The 26692-nt window shown below is 41.1% G+C and overlaps 1 protein-coding gene across 1 annotated transcript in view; it reads right to left on the reverse strand.

Moving 5' to 3' along the window:
* LOC311490646 (ephrin type-B receptor 1-like) overlaps positions 1–26692 on the reverse strand; it is an 89402-nt gene that overhangs the window by 33351 nt on the left and 29359 nt on the right. Inside the window, exons 2-9 of the mRNA XM_084548250.1 lie at positions 23993–24057; positions 23126–23416; positions 22245–22463; positions 21976–22156; positions 12885–13040; positions 7654–7916; positions 2920–2995; positions 1368–1492 (exon numbers count right to left, since the gene is read on the reverse strand). Of these exons, the coding sequence (XP_084404376.1) occupies positions 1368–1492; positions 2920–2995; positions 7654–7916; positions 12885–13040; positions 21976–22156; positions 22245–22463; positions 23126–23416; positions 23993–24057 (1376 nt within the window). The remainder of the gene's footprint in view (positions 1–1367; positions 1493–2919; positions 2996–7653; positions 7917–12884; positions 13041–21975; positions 22157–22244; positions 22464–23125; positions 23417–23992; positions 24058–26692) is intronic.

Below are 26692 nucleotides of genomic sequence, written 5' to 3' on the forward strand. Positions count from 1 at the left end.
GATCAATCGTCACTTATTAGGAAATAATACAGTGTAAAGGATAATACACGATTGGACATCTCAGTACAAGTGGGAGAGAAAATACAATCAGCTACAGGAACGATACATCTCAGAGATACGCTGACAGGTTTCTGCCTTCAGCGGCCCTTAATTGGTTATCATGTCAGTTTCTGTCAATGTTCAAAAACTACAGCCCACGTCGTGCTGTCGGGTATTAAAAATAATAATGTGCATGCCCATATCTTATGTATATGAATGTTTGTTCAAGTTATTTAGAAGCAGGTGTTACATTTTGAAGAGCGCTCCATTGTCTTCATTCATCAAATACTTTTTCCAAATACTTTAACTTTGGTTCTTGTATTCAGTTAGTAAGAGTTACAAGCTCTGATCCTCTGCATCTGGAAACATAAGATAGTTACTTTAGCTTGGCATAACGATCAGAAGCAATTTGACTTGAATTTGACTTTGACTTGTCTACATTTGAGCAAGTGGCATCCTCCGGGGCTGACAGGTGGATCCAACGTGGAAGTACCAAAAAGTGTAGTTTCTCAAATGGCTCCAAAAGCAAGTCAATCTCTATTGACTTTTACAATAAAATGGCCAAGTTTACAGAAGAAATTAACACTTTAACAGCCTGATTTGGTCTCATTAGCTAATAATCCCCTTCGTGACAACTGTACGGGGGTGGATTTTTAAATAAATCACACATTTATACCAAAGTCAGGGTTTAAAGTTATGGATAATTAAGGGAACGACAGCTTGGTGCCTTCACGGGTCGACTCCTGTCTGCCTTGTCGCAATCTGCTGCCTCAGCTCTACGTCTTTGCTCATTTTCTGGATAAGCCAGGAGTTAGGAGGGGTCAGGCGACTGCCAAGATGGTGATGGCCAGAAACATCCCACTGAGCTTCAAAACTGCTCGGAGGGCTCATGCATCTTTATATAGAATAAATCGGTTCCTGTGGTTGGTTCATTTACCCAGCATGTGTGTATCTTATCCATATATTTGATGAAGTTAAAGTAGACGGAAACTTGCATCATCACGATAAGCTCAGATAAATCCAGGAAACTGTCCATAAAGCCTGTAACCAGCAGAAATATGTCTTGATATCACTAAGAAAATAAACTTACCTGCAATAAGCATGAGCATTTTTCCTTTTTGTTCTTGTTTTTTACAAGTTGAGGTATTTGTTTAGAAGTAAAACTGCTGCTGGTCCTCAGTACGAGTCCTGATAATAGATTATTTCGATGCGGTTGTTATTGATTTGCCTGTTTTATCGACTGGCTACGACCGTATAAACCAAAAAGCCCACAGGTAAATAAAAAAAACACTTGCATTTATCATTTATCATTTATCATCCCACTCTACCTTGTCGTAGTATCGTATCTCGTAGTCGAGGATGATTCCGTTGGGCTGTTCGGGCGGTGGCCATGACAATGAGAAACTGCGGCTCGTTGAACTCACTTGGTGCATTATGGGAACTACTGAGGGAGCTGACAAAAAAAATAAAACAAAACACACACACACACAAGAACACACAATCAATTAGGCAGTCAGAGGATTCACAGGCATGTTTAAATGTTATAAATATGGAAATATAGAGTGTAATGAGATGACGTATTGTCTGAGATTATTTACACCCAAAAGAGAAAAAAAAATGTTTCCTCTTCCTGGCTCATGAAAACAAATTACTGCACTTGTCACTGATGGGGAAACAAGAGTTATGTCTGCAATGCATTTCTACTCATAATTGTAGGAACCAGAAGCTGTTGGCTGTAATGCATTTCATGGTTTTGCCTCTGGGGTCGTTTTACGAGACGGTTTTTCATCACATTTGTACTTTGACGGAGTAAAACGGCGAGAGGAAGGAATCAAGACAAGAAGACTGATACTACATATTATGATGAGATGTATTACATTGTTCTAAATTTAATTAAAATGGATGTTTTAAAGCGAGAGAAAAAAAAAAAGAGAGAGTATAATTCAATTTGTTCCTTTGGTTTTTATGGGGATTTTTGTTTGAAGCCATTATGTCCTAAATAGAGTGTATTCATCTCATATAGCTGAGTCATCAGGACATCACGGTGCTGCGATAATGCTCAGTAAATGCTGTGAAAACTCAAGAGCCAAATACTTCATCTTCAGTAGTCATAATCTGACAGCGTGAGCGAGCCGTCTCCAGAAAAACCTCAGTCTTTTCTTAATATCGCCACAACTGACATTTTACACGGTTCTCTATACGAGCAGCGAGTTTCATATACTACAGTCCAATGAAATACGCTCAAAGCCCACTGCATAATTTAAAAACCCCCGAGTGCAGTCAACCTGAAAATAAATCAGTTTTTGTTGAGTCCTAAAAGATTTCAGGGATAAAACGAGAGGCTTGCATCCGGCAGCAGTTACAAATGCGCTCAGAAAGCGGCGGGGTGACAATGGATCATGTTTCGATTAGGAATGAGCCTGCGTTGCTATATGAGGTAAATGATGTGTTTTCCATCAGAGCAAAACGGCTTTTAAATCTAAATTTGGGTAGAGGTGGAAATATCACTTGTGTCTGTCTCCATAAAGTATTGATGGAGCAATAACTCAGTTACTTTATGGTCTCTAAGAATTATACTGCGGGTGACTGAGGGAGAAGGAAGGCAGGGGAGAGGGGATAAAACAGAGAGAAAAGAGGGCCGAGAGAGAAGCAGAAGAAAAGACGGATGAAGGCTGCGGATGTGCAGGAAAGACAGAGACGGGGGACGAGAAATGACAAGCTTATAACATGATTTATGAATTAAAAGGCTGTAGCTCAATTTCCTTTATCTCCCCAGCCATCCCTCCCTCACATAATCCACTGCGCCCCAGGGCATGCTTACACACACATACACAGATGCTTAGACACACACGTGCACGGCCTTTTGCACACACAACTCACCGGCCTGATTGGTCGTAATGTTGATTGACAGTTGCTGGGCGGGGTAAGGGCTCTTGTTGGAGACGCCGTTGACTGCCTGTGGAGAACAACGTTTAACGGTCAGTTATTCCACCTTGCCGACGTTAATACTTATTCTAGTTGACTGCAAAGTCTCAGTAACTATTGCTTTACCTCTTAAGCTTTCTATTCCTGCACGGTATATGCGGTTAAGTCCATATATGCTTTCACTTTAAGAGGCTTAAAGTTCAAAGCATAAGCTCTAATTTTAGGGCAACAAAACTGGAGGAAAGGTGCAGGAATTACAACTATGTTTTTTTTATATTTTCAGGAGCTCAAAAGTGATTGAAGTAAGATCAACCTGTAAGAGAATTACTGGAATTAAAAAGTGTGGAGAGGTCTTGAAACGGCTTGTGACGCAGTGTGATGCATGAACAAGTTTGACTTTAAATGACACAAATGAAGCTGAATGGATTGTGCCTCACTGTATAGATGAACAATGACTGAAAAAAAGTTCTGCATACGCAACTCGGATTTTCTTGAAGACAAAGAAGTGAAATATTCTGCACGGGCTGACTCACTCACCTGATCTGGACCAAATCGAGAATTTGTTTTATTTGCTGAAGACAAAGCTAGAGGCAGAAAGATCCACGAGCAAACAACAACTAATGACAGGCAGAATAATGGCCTGGAAGAACATCACAAAAGAGGAAATCAATTCTTCTGAGATGTCCCATGGGTCCCACACTTCCAGCAGTCATTGCCTGCAAAGGATTTTCTAACATTTGATTTCTGATTATGTTAATTTGTCAAGTAGCATCCGAGCAGCTGAAAATAAACTGTGCATAAACCCTTCCTCCAATTTGGGGGTGCAGACCAGTCTGCAATGGTGACAGCTAAAATACCAATAACTGTGTCAGCGTCCAAACATATATGACCAAACTGTATGCACGGCGATAGACTGGCGACCTGTCCAGGGTGTACCCTGCCTCTCGCCCGATGACAGCTGGGATAGGCTCCAGCAGACCCCGCGACCCTTCACAGGAACAAGCGGTTACAGCAGATGAATGAATGAATGTATGTACGGCTGTTGTTGTTAAGGAGCAGTTGTCATAAGAAATAACAGAGATTAACGATTTGTTTGTAAAACTTTGGGAGCACTTTGTTAAATGCTTCTTTATTTATTTATTTTTTCTTTTACAACCTTATTAAATGACCACTCTCTAGCCATTCCTCGTCACCATATTAGAAGTGTCTGGAGATAAACAGTTGGTGGCACTAATTCTTCCCTCAGGTGCCATTAAACCATAGCAGAAGAAGGGGAAGCAACAAAATGACCTCATTAAACGAGCACCAGCCAAACAGTGGAACCTGATGAGACAATAGCGGTGGAAATATGGAATCGCTGTTAGTTTCATGCATGTGTTTTTATACAAGTGAATGGTACCAATTCTGCAAAATTATCACGGTCAGCTCAGACTATTCTCATCAGGGGACTGTTTAATTATTGTGGCCTGCAGATATGTAGCTTTTAACAATAACAGCAACTGATTTATTACTTAAAATAGGCCCTCGATTTCAGATTGCCAAAATCAAGGTCCTCATTTTTAGCCAGAAACAACAACAACAACTTGTTCTAGCACATAGGCTAGCTGCTTAAGCTCCATGAGCCGGATAGAAAGCCCCTCTCTGGCTGATGAATTTGAGAGGAGAACTCTGTAAAAGGGCCCCAAACATGAACTAGATGCTTTCATGTATGGATGGAAACCGCTATCTCCAAGGCTGGGGTTAGAAGACATGGAAATAAAGGAAGAACATCTTATACTGCATAAAGATTCTCAATGGGGCTAAGGTCTGGACTCTGTGGTGGCCAATCCATGTGTGAAAATGATGACTCATGCTCCCTGAACCACTCTTTCACAATTTGAGCCCCATGAATCCTGGCATTGTCATCTTGGAATATGCCCGTGCCATCAGAGAAGAAAAAAATCCATTGATGGAATAACCTGGTCATTCAGTATATCCAGGTAGTCAGCTGACCTCATTCTTTGGACACATAATGTTGTTGAACCTAGACCAGAGCAACTGCAGCAACCCCAGATTATAGCAATGCCCCCACAGGCTTGTACAGTAGGCACTAGGCATGATGGGTGCATCACTTCATCTGCCTCTCTTCTTACCCTGATGCCCCCCATCACTCTGGAACAGGGTAAATCTGGACTCATCAGACCACATGACCTTCTTCCATTGCTCCAGAGTCCAATCTTTATGCTCCCTCACTAATTGAAGCCTTTTTTTCCCAGTTACCCTCACTGATTAGTGGTTTTCTTAAGGCTACACAGCTGTTCAGTCCCAATCCCTTGAGTTCTCTTCACATTGTACGTGTGGAAATGCTCTTACTTTCACTATTAAACATAGCCCTGAGTTCTACTGTTGTTTTTCTTCGATTTGATTTCACCAAACCTTTAAGTGATCGCCGATCACAATCAGGATTTTTTTCTGACCACGTTTCTTCCTCGAAGACGATGGTTCTCCACTATCCTTCCAGTTTTTAATAATGACTTCGACAGTTCTTAACCCAATTTTAGTAGTTTCTTCAATCTCCTTCGATGTTTTCTCTGCTTGATGCATGCCAATGATTTGACCCTTGTCAAACAGACTAACATCTTTTCCACGACCACAGGATGTGGTCAGTGTACAGTATGTGGGCTATTTTAGGATTCGCAAAGGCTAAACAAAAATATCCTCGAAAACCTTTAGATACACAGTTTCTCCCTCGCCACACCTGCATGCACAGCGCTTCAACATGCACAGAAAGCCTAAGTGTGACAGCGCTGCCTTTTCCAATTACAGCTTACAAGCTGTGACTGGACACTTGTTGTGGTTTAGCAGTCACTCAATTCTCAGAAACAATGAGATGAGGTTTGGATGTCACAGTGTAGAAACTCTGCTTCTTCTTTAAAACTGAACGGTCTCAGAGACGGTCTCATCTCAGCAAATCAAAGACATAATTAGCAGGTTCTGAGAGTGTTTTAAAAGACCAACTAATTAGCTGCCACATATTGTCTATCCCGAGCTCGGTTAATCATTAAGACGGTTGAAACAATGTCTTCAGTCAAAGCAAATCATCAAACAAAGGGCGGTAATTACTGATGATTTACTCCGAGCTCTACTTCTATATTGTCTTGTTCTTTATTTTTGGACTTTTAGTTTTTTACATTCAAACAATACAAGCTTTCAAGATTATAAAAAGCGCAGGATTTCACAAATACATTGATACATGTGATATATTATTATAAGTAAATGTCTTCCAATGACATTTAACTTTTCACAGCTCAGGGAAACTAAAGGAAAACGATTTTGGCTCTAAACATCTATGGTACAGGAGGACAATGGCAGAATATTGAAGGTTCCCCATTATACTGGCTTTACAGACTCCATTCTGACCTTGCGTGTTCAGAGACATAACTGCAGATTGTGCATAAAAGCCTGCATGTCAGCAAGCTTCCATGTATCCTTGAGCATTATAGTGAATATCTGGCAGCTATTTGTATTCAAAACAAGAGCTGACAGCAGCAAGGCTGTTTCTAAAGTAGGTAATAGCTACTTTTTTCCAGTGGCTGCATATTTTAATTTGTTATCAGTTATTGGATGACGTTACAGTAGATGGCAAAGTAACCTCTGGAGGGAAAATCGACTCTGAGCATCAAATAGTCAGTGGCTTTGTTTAGATGGACACTAGTGCTCCACTAATAATCAGAATAAAAATGTTGCATATAATCACCTCAGTCAGAACAGACTGGGCCAAACAGAAGCGATTTTCTATTCAATTGAGAGGGCTGGTGTAAACCCCTGATAATGTTTTCAATAGGAAAATAAATAGCTTGCATTATTAGTTTGGTTGGTTTTTCCCATGTTTTGGGGTAAACATCAGCTGACCATGTTTTCTTGGAGGAACATGGAGATAGCAAAACAACTAGTTGTTCGAATAAGAGTTTGAAAAGATGAACAAAGCCAAAATTGTTATCGGCCCCAGCCATCTTCTTTTGTTGAATGAAGTCAGTGTTGTCAATGAAGTTCAGACAAAAAACCTGCTCCATAGAGCACAAAACTATCTTGCACAGGTTCTACTCTGAAGATGATTTGGGGCTGTAAGTAAATACATACAGAATCAGAATGATTTCAGTTGGGCTGAAGAAATATCGTCATTGTAAATGAAGCCGATGTCTTGGTGGTTTCTTGGATTTTCGGAGTTTAGAGTGTAATCCAGTTGTGCACTGTAGCTATGTACACCGATCAGGCGTAACGTTATGACCACCTTCGTAATATTGTGTAGTTTTCCCATGTGCCTCCAAAAAAGTTGTGACTCATCAGAGAATGGACATGGGCCTTTTGAGGGTGTCCTGTGGTGTCTGACAACAGGATGTTGTTAGTGGGGGCCTTTGGGTCCAGTGGGTTGAGGGGATCATCCCACAGATACTTGATCAGTTTGGGATCTAGTGAATATGAAGGCCAGGTCAGGTTTTTCATGTTTTTTTGAGTTGTTCCTAAACCATTTTTGTGTTTGTGCCTGTGTCAGGCTGCATCCTGCTGGGGATGGCTGCTGCCATCAAGGAGTGTCATTGCTATGCGGTGGGGGTGTCTGGTCTGGTCTAGGTTTGTGATACATGTCTAAGTAACACCCACACGAATGAATGCCACGCTTTAAAGGAGGGCACTCTTTCTCTGGGGACTAACCTGTATTTCAAAGGTGTACGACGTGTGAGCGCGCAGCTTGCTGATCTCGACCCTCGTGTCCTTTAACATGCGCTTGCCCGGAACGAACGCCACGCTGTCATCGCACGGCTGGCACGCACGCCGCTCACTGCTGTGGCATCGGCGGCACAGGACGTTGTATGACAAGTCGTCGCGGTGCCCGGTGTCACGCGGCGAGTGCCACTCCAGCAGCACCGACGTCTGGTTGACGACCGAGACCACATTGCGAGGAGCTGAAGGGACACCTGCAGAGAGAGAAAAGAATAAGAGGGAATGAACACAAGAAATAAAAAAAAATTCCAATATCTGTTTCAGTCTGTGTTTTATGGACCTGGTAATGGACCATGCAAAAGTGCTGCACATGTCAACCACTTGAATTAACACGTAGTTTATTGCGGTGTTCACTTGAGAAAATAATTTGTTTATTTTTCTAAGCGTCGCTAAGTAATAGCTTGCATATGGATTTTTTAATTTATTTTTTTACTATCAAGATGTCTGGTAGTTTATAGCATCGCTTCATACACGCAATAAACTGTGTTTGGACACATTTCAGTAATATAACATAACGGTAACTAGCATGCCAAGTCGTTAAAATAATGGTGTGATGGGTGTGTTGCACATCAGATTTATTACGAGTTGTTTGTGTGTTTGTGCAGAGGACGGAGTTTTATCATCACGTTATGGACGCATTCTCGTATGTCAGACTAGTAGGAAAGATAAAGATAATAAACGTGCAATAATATTACATTTTGTGGTGCATAATCAGGTCAGGGTTAAGGCTTTGGTCAAATGTAATGCATGCTTTTCTAGTTTTTTTGTAATATTTGGAGGAAAAACTGATATTTTAAATACTCATTATTATATACAGCATCCTGTCCCTTTCCTGATTTTGAATCTGAGTAATCTTTGAGCTATATTGTAGATTAAAATGTTGCATTGGAGCACACATTAGGCCACAGACTATTTTGCCTTCACTTTAACGTGGACGTGCATCTTCTACGCTATGTGCAGCTGCACTCAGTCGCAGTTTTAAATGGTGCAACTGGTATAAATATTTATCACAAGTCTGGAAGTAGCTGAGCCCGATGTAAGGACGTAAGGCTTACACCAAACTTTTTTTTTTTACTTCCAGCTGGCGCAACCGGCCCCGGGGATTTTAGATTTTAAACTAAACTGTCATTTCAGGACTGCCCACATGCCAAGTTGCCAAGTGCAGTTTCCACTCAGCATATAGAAAAATTGGGTTTCAGCCAGCGCCGTTTCCGGCAGTCAAAAAGTGACCCAACAGCTCACCGCCAGCCGGAGCATCAGTGTCTTTTTGCAGTCAGTCAGTCAGCTTCTCTCTTGCTGCTTCTCTTTTGTCTCTCTCCTTTGATCTGCGGAGCGGCTCTGGCTTTTTAGGGTGTTAAAGTGAGTCTTTAGTGCACAACCAGAGTTTTCACAAGGTTAAACCTAGCGGGTGCTCTGCTCCTTGAACGTTCACGCATTCATCATCACACACTCTGCGACGCGCGCGCAAAAACAAGAGCAGTTCAGATGAAACGGATGTTCAACCTTGGCATATGCTGAATCACAGAATTGACTAAGACAGCCTTGTGGAAGATGTGTATGTGTATATTTCTCAGACAGTCACTCAGAGACAGACATGTTGCAAAATCAAAGTGCTAACAATCGGTAGGGGGTTGAAAATCTGAGTAGCACCATCGTATGAACATTTCGACTGAGAAAGAAAGAGTGAGGGAGAGGGAGAAAGAGAGAGAGTGAGAGACGACCTGTCAGTGCATTCATAATTATACACACAGTCGCATGCAGTGTGTTGACACAGATATTCACTCCATCTTGCTTTTTATCTAAACAGCACAAATATGAATTCTTTTAAACTGTCAGGCACTCGCGGAGTTCACAGCAAGCACACATTCAAATGCAGAAGAGGAAGAAGAGGTGATAATCACATTTTAAATGTTCCACTTCCACTTTCTGCTGCGGCAAGACACACTCTTCCAAAAGAGTTGGAGAGACAATCTGTGCTGCTGTTCACAGCCACACTCTGTGCTTTTTTTTTTTTTTCACAGTTCTGCAAGTGGCTTACACAACATTAATCTGACCTATACACAAAAATACACTACAGAAAAACCCACACAGGCATAAAGTGTACACACACCTCCTCGGTACCTATGCAGCCCGTAAGGCACGCTGAGGGAATGATTTTCTGTCAGGCAACTATCCACACACTGCACGTTCACTCTTCCACCTCACTGATCTGATTTTATATCTGACTGACTTCGTGCCAAACATAAATAAACTGAAGCTCCTTCCTGTATTAAACTTCCATCCCGCTCTCTCTCTTTAAAAGTTTTTGCTCGTCCTTTCCATCGCTGTTGAAAAACTTGTAACTCAATTTGTTTTTGTCCTTGAATGGAAAGCACCGAGGTAATTCACAGAGCTGTGTAGGCAGAGCATGTTGACACCTGACACCTTTTCACTGGGAAAGTTGATTTTCTTCTATCAGCATCAATTTGAGAGGGTGCTAGCGCTGTTGAGGTGAGGCTTTCTTTGTGTTTTTTTTTTTTTTCTGCTGTCAGAATAGGTTAACTACATCAACTGTTCCATAACAACTGTGGCAGGAGCATCTTTTTGAATGTCCACTTTGAGGCTCCCCCTGTAATATATTTCAACAAAGCAGAACCAAGACAAGAAGGCTTGGTGCTCTAGAGATTTAACCAATAGTGCTACTTAGAATTTACCATTTGCTAGCCTTTTGATTGGTCTGCTAACAACCAACCAGAGTGCTTCTACCCTTTGTCAAGTCCCGTCGCCCTATGTTACTGTTGCTAGGTTAGACAAACTATAGCAATGAGAGGGCCCATTCCTGTAGAAAAAACATTGGAAACCTGTAATAATGGAGGTAAACGTAAAAGGCAAGAGGTAGCAGCTGTGCTAACATTTGAACTGCATTGCTGCATTGAATTGAATTGCTACCCTTTTCACCAGTTGTCAATTTTCATGCAAGGTTATTTCCTAAGCTACACACACACTTGCTGACTATATGTTTTCCATGTTTTTGGTGATAGCTGTTCCGACAACTCCCGATTACTAGTTTGCTTGCTAACTACATAACCTAGGCACAGCAACATAGGAAGTCAGGACTTGGCAATGAGTAGGAGCTCTCTGGTTGGTGGTCAGCAGACCAATCAGAAGGCCAACTATGGGTCAACTAACAGCTAGTCCATGACTAGTCTGGGACCAGGTCCATACAGATCTGTGGCAGAACTCCACCAGGTCTCGGTTGTAATGGGATCCCAATCAATGCTGTAGTGAATGCAGCCCTACCTCCTAACTGAGCAGGATGTGTTGCAATGCTTCATTTAACGAATAACGAATGAATAATTTGTTCATACTGAACTTATGAACAACTTCAGTGATACACATCTATTTGTGTAGATGCTCCTCATTACTCAGGTAGTAAGCCATAGCTTAGCTGCCAATGCTTGTATAAACTACTCTGCCTTGATATTAAGGTGCAAGACACGTGTTTATTGTTATGTTTCTCCAACATGGAAGTGCAAAAACCTTCAGTTCTTTGAAAGATGACTTGAGGCTGGCTGGCCTATGGTTGATGCCATAGACAGTATAAAGATGGACGGCGGAACCGATCTTCAAAAGTGAAGCCCAAGCAAGTAGAGCTCCCCTTGGTGTTTGGCTGTAGCATAGGTCATAAGCTCCACCTCCTCCACGTTAGTGGATGGGACTTAAACACTAAAACACACGCCAAATAAATTTTTTTCAAGGATAGTTTCTGTTATTTTAGGTAGTTAATATAACGCTGATGAATGTTCATGTGCCAGTTTTTTGGATAAGTTTCGCTTTAGTTAGTTAGTCAGGAAAATAGCGTCAATTTTGGCCAATGCAAGGAAGTGGCGACACATTGTCTATATTTATACCGTCTGTGGTTGATCCCCGTAGATCTCCATGTTGAAACTTTTACAACAGAAGTAATCTTGTTTACAGCCTGGTGCAAAAGTAGTTTAGTCTCTATAGCTAATTTCCTAATTCTTGACAACTGTACATGGGTGAGTTTTTGTGTGACTCATCTGTTTAAATTATATCAGAACTTACAGTTGTGCATAATTAAGGATGTGGGCATTTTTAGTGACAAGTGGGTGCCCTCATAACTCATTTACACTCATGCCCATTTTTTTTTAATTAATTGGAAGTTAAGTGGAATCAGGCTCTGCCAAGATGGCGGCAGCCGCAGATACCACACTGAGCTTCAAAGGAAACTGCTGTTCAGGAAACCGATGGATGACGTCACAAGGATTTGTCCATCTTCATATGCAGTTAATGATTAAAATGTCCCAACAGTGACTGAAATATAATTTACCAACATGTCTAATTCATGAATTTGATTTCGTGCTTCTAACTCTCAGTTGGTCTAAAATAACTCAACCACAGCTAGTAAAATGCGTAAAAGAATATTATGAAAAGCGGGGGATTCATTGTCGTTTGCTTTATTTGACAAATCTACTTTATTATAACGTGAGCGCCCTTTTATATGTGCTTCTAGTAAAATGTTGCAAATTTATTCATGAACTGTAAAATAAAGAACAGACTCTGAATGAGCCTGAGATTTTTTATTTTTTTTTTAACCGGAAAAAATATGAGTTTTAGAAACCAGGTCACCAGAACAGACACACAAGACGATACACACAGAACTCACAGGATATACACACACAGTTTCAGAGTTTGAGACTTGCTACATTCAGTTCAAAATGATTCATGTCTCAACCTACTTACACCATCTCTCTGTGGAACCGAGAGGCTGCATTTTTCAGACTGTGTGCTTCGCCGTGCATAGCGATACAGCCTCCTCGACACACTAAACACATATTCACTCCAATGGAAAGCCTGAGGAATGTGGCAGCATTATTACTTACTGCTCCCCAAATCCCCTAACAAGGACAGCAGTGTTGCAGCACTCTGAATTAGTTGCATAAAATTAGGGGTTGAATTATAAATCAAAGCAGATGTTGGCCTTTAATTAGATTATGAAATATTTGACTGTCATTGGTGTCAACCTCCGATACGCTGTAATATGTCAGCTACTCGCAACGTCAGTCCAAAAATCTGCCTTCACGAGACGGTATTTCTCATCTTGAGGCCGAAGGTGTATTGAGTGTGTACTTAGTTTGTGTGTTTGACAAAGACTGACTCACTGGTGCACACGTCCTCTGGTTTATCCATGTCACCACGGTAATAGCCGTTCCGACAACCACAGATGGTGGCGGCTTCAATGGTGGAGCGACTGTTGAGCGGACATTGCTGACATAATCCTGCCCCTTGGGATGACTTAAAGGTGCCTTGAGGGCAGGCTGGGGAGATAAGAGAGAGAGAGAGAGACACATAAATAAAACACATAACTCCACACAACAAATTCTAAGTAATATCGTTCTTAGCTTGAATCGTGTTTTTGTGCCTTTTGTTTGTCTTGATCATGAGGCATTTGGTAAACTTTGTTTTAGAAAGGCGACGTGCCAGTGGAGATATTATTGGTACTATAAGGTTGACACAGCACAGAGGGGGATTTTGTGAGGATAGCAGCACATTATCTGGCTATGACAAGATACACAGAAACATTTTGTGCACGATCGCACAAAATCAGGGTCGCACCGATCGTCTGTGATGCAGATTATGGTAAGTTTCCTCTGGCTCCTTTATCTGGGTCAGAGATGTTTGTGTTCATACATATTAACCAAATTATGACGTGAAGCGCATATGTGAATTCTTTAGGGTTCTTCTAGGATAAGATGAGCCTAGCGATGGTAGTGAGAATCAGTATGTATTGGATTATTCTGTGACAAGAATCATCATCCACGGCTGCCAATAGCAATCTGAAAGCAGCAAGACAAGCGAGAGCTATACCAATCAAGGGGATTAAATACTAGAGGTTTCACGACTACAGATTTTTGACTAATTGAGTTGATTAATTAGATAAAAATTCATCGAGCCATTTGCGTGCTACTTTCCAAGTTTTACACGCATCTGTATACTTTGCATTAACGCCGTGCAGTGAATGTTTTCCCGGTTCAACCTGCAAAATCCTCAGCAAAGCGTAAAAACTATAGTCCTTATTCACTAACCGTGCATTAAGGTTCTTGTGCACAAAATAAGTGTGCTTGCACAAATTTAACAGCGCACCCCTCAGTTTTCATGTTATTGTATTACCATGCACACAGTGTATTAAAATAGATAGTACGCTTGCAGTCATTTGCCACATCCCAATTCCTCTGTCTAAGGTAATACGTCTGCTTATGTTAAGTTGTGGCACCTAAAGGAAAATAGCCAAAAATTATTTACACAAGAAATGGCTGGTTAAATAAAAGGCTCGGGCTGCAATAAATGAGGCAATGAATGTTGTGTACTCTGAGATGAAGACGAGATGCAGATCACAAAAAAACAGACGAGAGGAAGAAGAAGGAAACCTGATCTCTCAAATGAGAGATAATGTCTGATATGTACATATTTGCAATTGTCTGTTTTATTGTAAGATGCAATCAGAGTGACACTTTTATTCAAATGTAAATGGCACAGAACAGGGCACATAAATATATCAATTATGACAGTAGTCGATGAGGATGAATGCATTTGTAAATTAATACTGTTGTCCAATTAACCGTTTTCTTAATGAATGGGCCTTTAATAAGCTATGCATTCAGTGAAACGGTGGAGCCAGGGTTTCATCATTTGTGCCTACGCATGGTCTGAGGCAGTTCTAAATTTGTTTCTGGAGCGTGAATAAATTGAAGAAATACTAATCCTGTATTTGTGTGCATGGTTTAAGTACAGACATATGAATGTGCAGTGTTTGTGAATAAGGTCAAAGGATCTTAGACGAGTATGTGGTGAAAAAGAAAAGTCAAAAAAGTTGCACAAACAACTGACTTATTTAAAAGTTTTCGCTGCAGGAGAACTGCCTATGCACACCAACTCTCGTGCATATTTTCATCCAAAACCAGCGGGTTTATGATCCCTCACATGCATCATCCCGCTTTTATCGGCCGCTCTCGCAAGAGTAGTGTTGAATTTTTAATTTTTAACATGCATTTTTAATCCCAACAAAGCACGACCTCTCGGCCTGAACATGATGTCACGGAGCAGAAGCAGGGCTGAGCAATCATTTCGCTGGCTCTTTGAGCAAACTACCGCACATTTGTTTGACATGCTAGCACCAGTGCTACTGACACTGACGACATGTCGAAGAAACATGATTATGACTAATCCTGTGTACGATATAAAGAATAGAAAATATTCTATTCTATACTCCAACCAAATAAAACAGCGGTCTAGTTGGATGAGAAAAAGTAAAATTTATTCAAAAGTAACCTCATGACACATCTGAAGTTAAACATATCACATGTTACCTGAGAGTACGTTACTGTGTTCCAGACGGATGCCTCTTTTTAATTCACACGTGGGATTCCATAAGTGCATCTTTGTGAGGGCAACACATTCTCAAATATGACTTCACGTTAAAAAAATAAATAAATAAATAAAAGCCTTGCAGGGAAACAGAGAGGTGTGAAATGAGGAATAAGACTAAAACGAAAAGCTCTGACAAACCAAAATGAGTTTTTTTTTTTTTTTTACCGTTCCTTCTTTTTCAGTTTTGATTTATCTTTAGCACTTTGTTTTCTTTCCTCCTCTGTAATGAATGTTCACTTCATCCGCGAGATACTTTCGTCGCGGTGAGATCAAAATGCAAATGCTGCAGAGATTTATGGTGCAAGGCTGCACGAGCACAACCTTTTAATGAAGTCCAAAACGATGACGCAGAAGCAAAACGAGGCGAGAAGTTAAGATTCTCAAAGAGTCCGAGGCTCAGGAGAAAAGACATTATATAAAAAAATAAAAAAATACGCAAGCAAAGAAATATTCAAGGAAAGGAGAGAAAATGATGGGGGATAATAGAATAAGATGAAGAGAAACACGACAAGGCTGCTGTTTTTATTCTTCCTCCTCAATGTCTCTGTATTTCTGCAGTACTGTTCTTCTATTGTGTTGCTGTCCCTGGAATGTTATATTGTCATTTCTTGGTTTTGCTGATGCTTTTGTTCTAACATGATTTACAATGGAGGAAACTGTCCTTTGTCCCACTTTACTGCATATTATGTCGTACATGGGCCACGGAGCTTTATGGAACTACTCAGGTCTCACTGTGGAAGTGTATTTTACACCACACTAAAGGGCTTGATCAAGCCTGGGTTCAGTGTGAACAATTTCATACTTACCTGGCCTTAAATGATAGCAAGAAAAACGACTTAACCGCTTAGACATTATACGCTATCAGAGGCAGCGATGTCTTTGTTAGGTTTAAAGGGCTTCTTCCTGACATCCCGCAGCTTTGCAATCTGAGACAATTCGTAGATTTATGACTTTAGAAACTGTTTTCATCATATTTTAATTGAACAAATATACCAAAGATATATTTATTCCAGCTCCTCGTATATGACCATCTGCTGTTTTTTTTTTTTTGTAAACTGAATATAAGCAGAGGGTCTCTGGAGTAGTCAGTAATTATTATTTCATCCCATTATGTTTGTCTTTGATCAAAAAAATAGTAATCAAAAGAAATTAACTATTTCAGATTAATCAGATTGAATATAGCATGCATCCTACACATGTACTGTACGCCAGAATGTACGTACTGATACTGGCATACAGTACAGTACATGCATCTGTTCACATCCGACATTTGGTTGCTTGTGGACATTTGAAGGCTGGCGTTGCCAAGGTAATGCTCTTGTATATTTCTCACCCCAAATGTTTCAGAGACAGAGCTAGCTCTTCTCGCCGTCACTGCGCTCTGTCCGAGAAGAAAATACCATCAACCATGCCGCCACTCCGTCTGAGTCCCGCTGATAGTGGCCTTGGACGATGTGGTGAATTTGGTGGTAGGAACCAAAGTTATGGACGGTGTTTCCCTACAGTATATGTATTGCTGAAGTTTTTTGGGTTTTTTTTTGCGTGTCATCGCTAAAACTTGTTGAATTTCACTACATTTTCTTGGTCTCTCATCTCCACATTGCTTCCCGTCTAGTCCCCTAACATGTTCACTGCATTTTCCTCTTCCCTGTATATCTCAGCTGTAACTCAACTAGTCAATCAGTGCCGTTGGCTACCATCCCCAATAAACCGATTAAAGACCCAAAAGGCTGCAGTGTGCTCAAATGAACTAGTTAGTAGTAGCTGTGTTGCTGAGTATAAATGTGGAAATGTGGATAATGGCAAACACACTTGGATAATTTCTCGTGGGAGACATTTGTGGTGTTGCACACATTTGTATACAGAACAAGTTAGATAAATAGTTGAATAGTAATTAAAAAAAGACCCTGGTAGAGACGTTCAGTCCCTACTTACTTTCACACCTTCACGCTCCTGGCTAATTACTTGCTAAAGGCAATTTTGGTTTCAGAAAGCTACATAAATTGTTTGAAGAAGCCCTTCTTAGTTGGGAAAGGTTAGAATATACTATGGTGACAGTTTGAGAGTAAAAAGCTGCGGGGAGCCCTTGCAGCTAGTGGTTTGTGTGCTCTGCTTGACTTTTAAAAGTCATATTTATTGCTAACTCCACCACACTTTGCAGTAAATGCATAAACATGACTGCCATATTATAAGAAAAAGAAAAGAGTAAAGCTGTTAAAGTGTTGAGACAGGTTTGAAGGTTGAAGAGGATAAAAAAGGTTTTGATTTAGCAAAGATAGCAATACACCGATCAGGCATAACATTATGACCACCTGCCTAATATTGTGTAGGTCTCCCTTGTGCCTCCAAAACAGTTGTGACTCATCAGAGAATGGACATGGGCCTTCTGAGGGTGTCCAGTGGTGTCTAAGAACAACGCAATGTTATTTGTGGGGGCATTTGGGTCCTTTGGGTTGAGGGGAGGGGCCTCTGTGGATCAACCCACAAACACTTGATCAGTTTGGGATGTGGTGAATTTGGAGGCCAGGTCAACACCTTGTGCTGTTCTTCATGTTTTTTTTAGTTGTTCCTAAAGCGTTTTTGTGTGTGTTCCTGTGTCAGGCTGCATCCTGCTGCGGATGGCTGCTGCCATCAAGGGTTGTCATTGCTATGGGGACAGGGTAACTGGTCTGGTCTAGGTGGGTGCTACATGTCTAAGTATCATCCACACGATTGAATGCCAGGTCCAAAAGTTTCCCAGCGCAACGTTGTATTGCCACTGTCAGTGGTCATAATGTTCGAGGCTTATCGATGCAAGCACACTCCCTAAGAGTCCAGCGTCTTTTAAAGTGTGTGCAATACTGGAAATGATTTTTTAAAAAAAACAACATACAACATATTCAAATTCTGTCTTAAATTAGGAGTCACTGCCTCCATCTATGTCTGCCTACCCTTCTGCTAGTTTCCTAATATAAATACATCTACATTTCTTTGAAGCCATTTCCTCAGGTGTGTCGGAGTGTCTTTCTTTCTGTGTGTGTGTGTGTGTGTGTGTGTGTGTGTGTGTGTGCGCATGTTTCGGTCTTGAATAGGCAGATAGACATCTGGCTTGTCAAGGTCATTTATTCAACAACCTCGCTCATTCACATGGGGCGTGTCACCATGGCAACAAGTCTTGCTCCCTCTCTCCATTACTTATCTCTAGATACCTCTCTGTGTAGTTATCTGTTTCTCTCTCCGTGTCCCAACTGTCAAAAGGTTTCCAACTAGCAAGCCCACATGTTTTTTTTTTGTTTGTTTTTTTTTGTCGCACAGACTTCTACAGGGAGAATCAGGTCTGATAAACAACAGTACGTGAATTATCTAATTCTAGAGTTTGACATTAAATTTAAGGAGTATTAGGCATGGCAACAGACAGGAATGCTCTGAGAGAGAAAATGCCAAAGGCCAGAGAGATAAAAAAAAAACTAAGAGGAATAAAGAAAGCGTTAAAAAAGGGACAAAGGAAAAAAGATTGTTCCTCTGTTTCCCTTTGTGCCCTTTGCCAGCTGTGTGGAGTCACGCAGAGCCCATGTGGATGACAATTGTCGAAAGCTGGCATACAGGCTCGCTAATCAATTATTAAAGACTCGCATGAGTGTGTGTGTGTGTGCATGTGCAGGTGTCTGTGTGAGTGTGTTAAAAGCCTGCTGGTTTAAAAACCTCTGGGAGCGTTGTTGGGGTTCGCAGCAGGAGAAGTTTGTGTGTATTTGGTGGTAGTGCTTACTTTTGAAGTGTGATGCATTTAAAGTAAGGGCTTTGAATATTTACTTTGTACAAACACGCACGCACACACACACACACACACACACACACAAAACACAGACAGACACGCACACAATCATGCAGCACTTTGATCGCGAGCCAGATTTGCCGTATGGTTTGCACAATATGCTGATTTGGTGCAAAATAAATACCATCACTGCCTGACACACACACACGCATAAAAGACAACCATCTGCTGTAATAGTGAGTGCAGCTTCCTGCCAAGTTGTTATCAGCTGATTGGCAGAGAGGCACACCAAAAAGATGCCAGCTCAGAGAAGACAAGCGGGACGTGCTCGGTACCGAAACACCTTAAATCACCGCTTAAACTCAGAAGCTTTAGATGAAGCACGTGTAGCAGGTGTATGAAGACAACACACTGCAGAAACTGTAAAACCTAGTACTGAAAAGATCATCATACAATTCAAGAATGTCCCATTGAGTTGTGCTTTTGAAAGAGGATTGACCAGTTGTCGATTGTGCAATAAATTAAGAACTTAATTGTAAAGGTCAATGTCCAATCCCATGGCTTCCCTTAATGCATTGATTGGTCTACCGTTAGCTTTCAGCACAGAGAGAAGTATATTACCTATTGTTGGTGGAAAAGCTTTGGGAGACCTTAATTTCGACCATTGTCAGTAACTTTAAAAACAAAACAAATATTATCTTATCGCGGTCGGCCATGTTGGTTGTTTATGTTCAGCTTTGTTCTCCTGGAACTGTTTGAGGTTGCATCTAGTACACTCCAAGTGGGATAAATCCGACATCCCGGCTTTCTGGAACGCAGCATTAGTTTAGTCCTATTCTGTCCACATATAAAGCAACCCTCTCGTCTACCAGCACTTCGTAGCTTGGTCGCTAGTGAACGTTCCAGGCTCTGGTCACCATGGTAACCCTCTAGCATATTCCCCACCCCAAAGGGTTGGGATAGAGTATGGGTGGAGACAGCTCTTTTTGCCATCAGCACTCTCTATTTGAGAAGAAAGTATAGCTCCCTCTGGGTTTACCCGACGCTCCAAGCCGGCTACTGGCATGGTGAATCTGGTGGTAGGGACCAAAGTCATGAAAGATGTTTCCCTGGGGTAAACATCTGAGGAATCCGCTGCTTTCATCATATGTGCATGAACTGTATCAGGCGCTTCCACTGGCTGTTGCCAACATGGAAGCTTTCCATTGCCAAAGGTGTTTTTGCCCATCATCGAAACAACTGGCTGAATTGGCGTAACATTTCATTCAGTCTCTTGTCGCCACTTCGATGTTAGTCTCTTCCTTAGGTCCCTTTAAAGTCCCATTAGGCCTCTCTGGAATATGAATCAGTCTCAAACAGGGCTCGGCTAACATTACTGAAAAGACCGAATACTTAAAGCATCCCTATCTGATAATAAAGAAGACAATTTATTAGACTCATCCCTAGGAACAAGAAGCAAATGCATGATGCCAGAAAACACTAACACTGACAAAAGATATGGGCTTAACTCATCAAATCATTTTTCATGTTCCAAATTTCGCTCTCAATATATATATATATATATATATTGTTATATAAAGTTTTGCCTTATGTTACAGCCATAGCTTCAAGTTTTGTTCTTCCAAGGTCAGCGATAACAAGCCTGGTATTGTTTAGAAACCCACAGCAAAGGACCGGGAAGACTAAATAATTCAAGATTTGAACTTAAGTCATTCAGCAATGACAGTTCACATACTGTCAGATTTAATCACCATCTTCCTTGAATCATGACTGGTTCACCTTCTACACACCCACACAAACATCACAAGATGAAACCGTCTCTGTGCAGTGCACTTACTGCATTTCACCAGTGGCAGGTAGAATAATATTCATGCTTGCTTCCTGCTTTACCTTTCTGTACTTGATTTGCTCAAATTTCCTTACTCTCCTCCCAATCCAACCTCACAGACTGGTCTTTCTTTCTTTCTTTCATTCACCCCTCTATCTCTTCGACACTCTCCGACAGTCCGGGTCTAATTTGCAGCAGACTAATCTGGCTGGAACACGCTGAACTAATTAACATGGGATGAAGCGGCCTCACTTATCATTTCACCATATGTACATACATCACACACTCACACGCCCACACACACACCCACACATACGCACGCTTAATGGATGAGACTCTCCGGGGAGAATAAGAAATGATGGGTACTCGTCGGGAGAGGAAATGGGGAAGGAGGCCAGATATAAAAAGGAAGGAAAAGAGGTGGTGATATTTGGAGCATTGACGGAAGAGGAGCTATTTCTGTACGTTCACCCAAGTCTGCCTCTACAAATATTAACATATGGAGCATGGTGTGCAGCACCCTTGGGCAGGAATACATCATGAAGTATATACATGCCTGAAATTATTTAGCTTAGACTGCCAGAAATACTTTGTTAGCCCTGACTCAATAAACCATTTGCATTCCCTACAGACTTTACTCAGCACATATTCATCCATTTGTGACATACTGTAAACCAATTTAGTGCTTAAATATACAGTGTAATGTACTATATTTATATTACATTTACACACACATTTTATTCCAGGAATATAAAAAAACGAAGGGTGATGACATTTTAATGTTGTCTTCCATTTGTGTGATGTGTTAGCGCTTGCATGCTTTCTGACATATTGACTGCAGCAGTATCATGGCTGCTGTGGCTGAATATTGGATACATGTATGCTGGATATTGATCTGCTGTCATAGTAGCTTGTTAGCTTTTGATACCAAAGAATATGACATGTTTGCACAGCATGCAACAGGGTCCGCTTCAGCGGAGGTCACCAGAATAGATTTGAAAACAGCAAATTAATTGAGTCTACATGGGTGTGATGCAGTACAGTTTTACACTGTAAAATATCCTGCGGCAGTATATGTACATCTATACAAATATCTGCACTTCTGGTTGGATGCAAACTGCATTTTGTTGTCTTGTACTTGAACCTGTGCAAACATTAGCATACTTGAACGTGTGCTGATGTTTTCATCTTCAGTTTTTACATGCTCAGTCTGAACCAGCACAGTCTTATTAATACGTGGATTTACCTCGGCACACGTTGCTATTGTCTGGCTCATATCCGGCCTTGCAGCTGCAGCTACCGATGGGCACCATCCACTCTCCATCTCCGTTACAGTAGAGCTTTATGGGCACGTCTACTTCCTCAGCGTTTGGGATGCAGCTTCCTCTGGCGATGACTAATGAGGTGGACTCGGCCCCAGTCAGCGTCTGCACAATTAGAAGAAAAACAAAAAAGTTAAATGTCAATCCCCCCTGCTGCAAAATCACCACATTTTCATTTAGCTCTGGTCCATACCTCTGGGAAAAAAGCAAAGTTCTGCACCACGCTGGGGCATTTCTTGTAGAACACTCTGACAGCCAAAAGGGACATGCAAGCACCCAGATCCTGGAAGGCCAAGTGGAACCCTCTGCCTTTGGACAGCGGCCCAAAACTCCTAACTTCTGTATTCACTTTCATTAGCCTTCCCCCAAAATCAACCTGGGAGAAACTCTCGTCTGCTGCAATGGTGTCCACCTGGTGGAGAGAGGAAATAAGTAAAATAACAGAAAGTAACATTTGCTAAGCAATGCTTAAAGTTGCTGTAAAAATGCTGATTAAATGGGCTTGGGACCAATACATTTTCATCATATCATAATCTATTTCCACCATAAATTTCCAAAAAAAGGCTTGTAAGGAATGTCAACATTTGAATGTGTAACTCTGATTTATCAAAGGAAACTGTTTTTGTTGCTGGAGAACATTCACTGAAAAATAACAAATGTGTGAGACCGTGTGCATGACATTTTTAGTGGAGAAGTCAGACATGAATCTCAACGAGCTCTGGGAAAAACACACCGAGTCAATAAGCATTAAATTCTAATAGCTGGTAGAGGTTAAAGCTTGAGGCTGGCAGAACATTTTTCATAAAATCTTCTTTTTGGGGCAATCTATATAGATTCTTGAACAGCACTCACGTTTTCTTTTAAACTCCATACAGTTTACTGAGGGTGCAAACACGCCAGATTGGCAACGGCAACACATGAGGCTCGTGAGTACCAGGTTCAGACTAAGGGTACGTAGCTCAACAGTATCGTTTAAATTTATACGTTTTGATTTATACTGTTATATTATTCCCAGAGCAGCGAATCCTCAGATGTTGCTCCTCTATTAAAAGGGTCTATTTTCTGGGCAGTTACCTTCAGAAAGGGAGCATTGGCCCAGTACTCCACCCCTTTGCTGGCATCAGACACAGTCCTGTCTGTCTCTAGGTAGTAGAGGTTGAACGTCTCTTTGCAAGACCCCAGGACACTGGGTATGGAGGCGCAGTCGCGTACAGTGAAGCGGATCTCCACATAGATTCGCTGTGCAGCCCGGCGGTCGATGTAAGTGGTGAGGAGCCAGTTATTTTGGCTGGGCTCAAAAACGTTGCACACCTGGTACGTCCTGATGGTGTTGAGGTTCTCATCATAGCCGCTCACCTCCTCCCACTAGGGAACGTGTGTGTGAGACAAGAAGGGACAGGGGGTACGAGGGGGTATGAAATAGACGGAGAGGGGAGAGGCTAAATTGATTAATGGGTTTACCAAGACCTGACACAAATTAAACTTTCTCTATCCCTCCCTTCCATTTTTGTCTCCCTCTCTTTTCCTGCCTCCCTCATTCTCTCCTCCACTTTGTTCTGTGCTGCACAGGGACAACCATTCATCACAATTAGAGTCACTCACCTCAAACACACAGCAGACCATTGTGACCGGCAAGATGCCAGGCCAGAATTTAAAAAAGCCAAGTAGTTCAACAAAAAGAGGAAGGACGTAAATATTCTATTCTATTCTATTCATTTTTTTTTTTTAATTCATCTATGACAGACTTGTTTTTTTTCTGCACCTCTCTGGTCTCTTGGAATCAACTCTGTTCTGCATCAATAGTGGTTAATTGGTGTCACCTTGCCACTGTAATTAAGACTTTGACAGATCCGTTAATGGACCACTGTAAAGTGTACTCAAACTGCTTTCCCCAAGGATACACACACACACATACAGTACACCTTTGCACATTGTTCTTACTCCATTGGCAGGGAACGATATCCAGCCAAGCTCAGCTGTCGCCGTCCTTGTATCCATCACTGTCTCTGTCGGACGAAAAGAGAAACAGACAGGGAGAAAGAGGTGAAAAGGGGGAGCTGCAGGTAGAGGACAGGTATGGGTTTAATTAGTAGTCAGTGCCAAGTTCTGCTTCATCATGATGTGTGCCATTCATATTCATCAAAGCCTACTTTCCAAGATTTGTGTCGTACAGTATAAATAAAAGCAACAATGAAGGGCAATGAGCAATGGAGTGCAGTTTGCAATATCTTAAAAATGCAGTAAGCAATGACACTTAGTAAGAGCTAGACCAGTCAGCAATGGATGGAAGTTAGCAAAAGTTGTAACAGTTATCCATGGCTGGACGTTAGCAACAGCTATAACAGTTAGCAAAGGATGGGAGTTAGCAACAGCTTTAACTGTTAACAATTGACGAATGTTAGCAATAGACATAACTGTTAGCAACAGATGGAAGTTAGCAACAGCTATAACAGTTAGAACAATTAGCCGTGAATGATTCTTAGCAAAAGACATTGGCTAACTGTTAGCAATGGATGGAAGCTAGCAACAGTTAGCAATTCGATGAACATTAGCAACAACTGCAACACTTAGCAGTGGTAGGAAGTAAGCAACAGTTGCAACAGTTAGAAATAGATGGAAGCTAGTAACAGCGGTAATAGTTTGCAATGGATTAGTCAGAAGTCAGAAGCCATTATTAGCAGTTAGCAACAGGTGGACATTAACAGACATAACAGCAATAAGAGGAAAATGGTCAGATCTATAACAATTAACAATGGATGGAAGTTAACAACAGCTATAATAGTTAGCAACAAAAGAAGAACTGCCATTCACATGCTCCTCGGGTGGTCATACTTCCAGAGATGAGAAATAGTTTCTAAGACTTTGATGTGTTCATGTGCGTTTAAATGACCTTGTGGAAACAACATGGACTACTTACAAGATGTGGTGTGTTTTGTCCAAGTCCAAGCACTTAAACAACATGTTGATAGCTGTTTCTAGCATTTGATTTGCCAGGTACTTCTTACACCACATAAACTTAAAGTACCAGTTTACAGTGGAAATATGTTAGTGCTACCGAGAACCCCTGGCAATGGAAGGAGTTATAGCAAGCTGATTTAAAACCAGAACCTAAGGACAAACTTAAGGAACTAAGAGTTTTACAAAATCCTGCTGACATTACAGAAATAGCGAACAAAGCCTTCTTAATATGTTCAGATAAGCATGAGTTACGAGGTCAGGTCTGCCAACAACAATGGCAGCTAGCAACCCAAAATGCTTAGAAGCTCTAGCAGTTAATTATTCTATTCTATTCATTTCTATGTGCACTGTACAGTGGGCTACAGATAATTGTGCACATTAGGTTCAAAATGATAAGCAGCACTTCTACCAGTGCAATGAGGCTATACTGAATTTTCAAATTACATTTTCACCAGTGTGATTACATACGTTGATTTGTCTAGGATTTAACTTTCTAAAAAACTTAATTCCATGTATAATGTCTTGCCATAAACAGAGGATTTTATACACATTATAGAGTTATTCCTGCTCAGTATAATTCCTCCTCTGCAGTAATCACATAAATTAAACGTATACTGCCCAACACTGGCATAAATTAAATAATAATTACATGCAGGTGAAACCAGTCAGCGGCATTGGTGGCAATTAAATAAATGAATACAATGTGAATGTGCGAAGGTAGCACCAAGCGGATGTGTGTACCGCTAATGACTTCATGTCCCCACCTGAACCTACACCGTCAGATCTATCCTCTACCGTAACCTCACATACTAACCTGACACACTGATTAAATCACAGCTGGGTGATACTGGCACAGTGATGTACTTCACAAAGCTAATCATGTCCTCTCAGATTGCGAAAAAAAAAAAGGTGTAGGAAACCTAAGAATACACCGTATGAGGACTCGACAACAAAGCCACTTGACAGCAAAAGCCCAGATGGTAGCGCTCACTGGAAAAACATGTCACAATATGTCTCCGCACTACAGATCCCTCCACGTTAATGGTGAAACACTAATGTGCGAGCAACATAAAGAAATATTTTAAGCATTGCATATGCAAAGTCTTGGATGCAAGGAAATTGGAAATTGAGAGAAATTTAATTAGGAAATGATTAATTAGCATTAACATATCCATGCATGTTAGAGTTAATAGAGTAGAGCAAGTGGGAGGAAATCAACATAAACCACAAAGTCAATCTAGAGTCAACAATTTGCATGATATTTTACTTCTGTTCTACCATTAAAGCTCAGAAGAAGAAATGAACTCGTCAGATGTCAGAGAAGCTTGAAATAAAAAATAAAAAAATAGAAACGGAGCTCAAAACAGTCTGAATTCCACTTTGCTGCGAATAGTTTTTTTTCTGGTTCATCTTCTGCATTGTGAGACGATGCCTGTGCACTCATTAATGTTCTTTTTATAAACATGATTTTGCACGTCAGTGGGTTTCTTATTTCTTCTGCGTCCTTTATAGATGAACTAAACAACATTAACAGTGTGACAACGCAGCAAGCGGACACGCTGAGACGCTTGGGCCAACATAAGTTAGCTGGCATGCTGACAAAACGGACCCAAACAGAGCCCTTTGTGATAAAACATGGTGAGAAGATCCGACGACATCACACCATGAGGTGGCCGCAGGCAA

Source organism: Chelon labrosus (assembly GCF_963514085.1).
Source record: "Chelon labrosus genome assembly, chromosome: 7".
Taxonomy (NCBI): domain Eukaryota; kingdom Metazoa; phylum Chordata; class Actinopteri; order Mugiliformes; family Mugilidae; genus Chelon; species Chelon labrosus.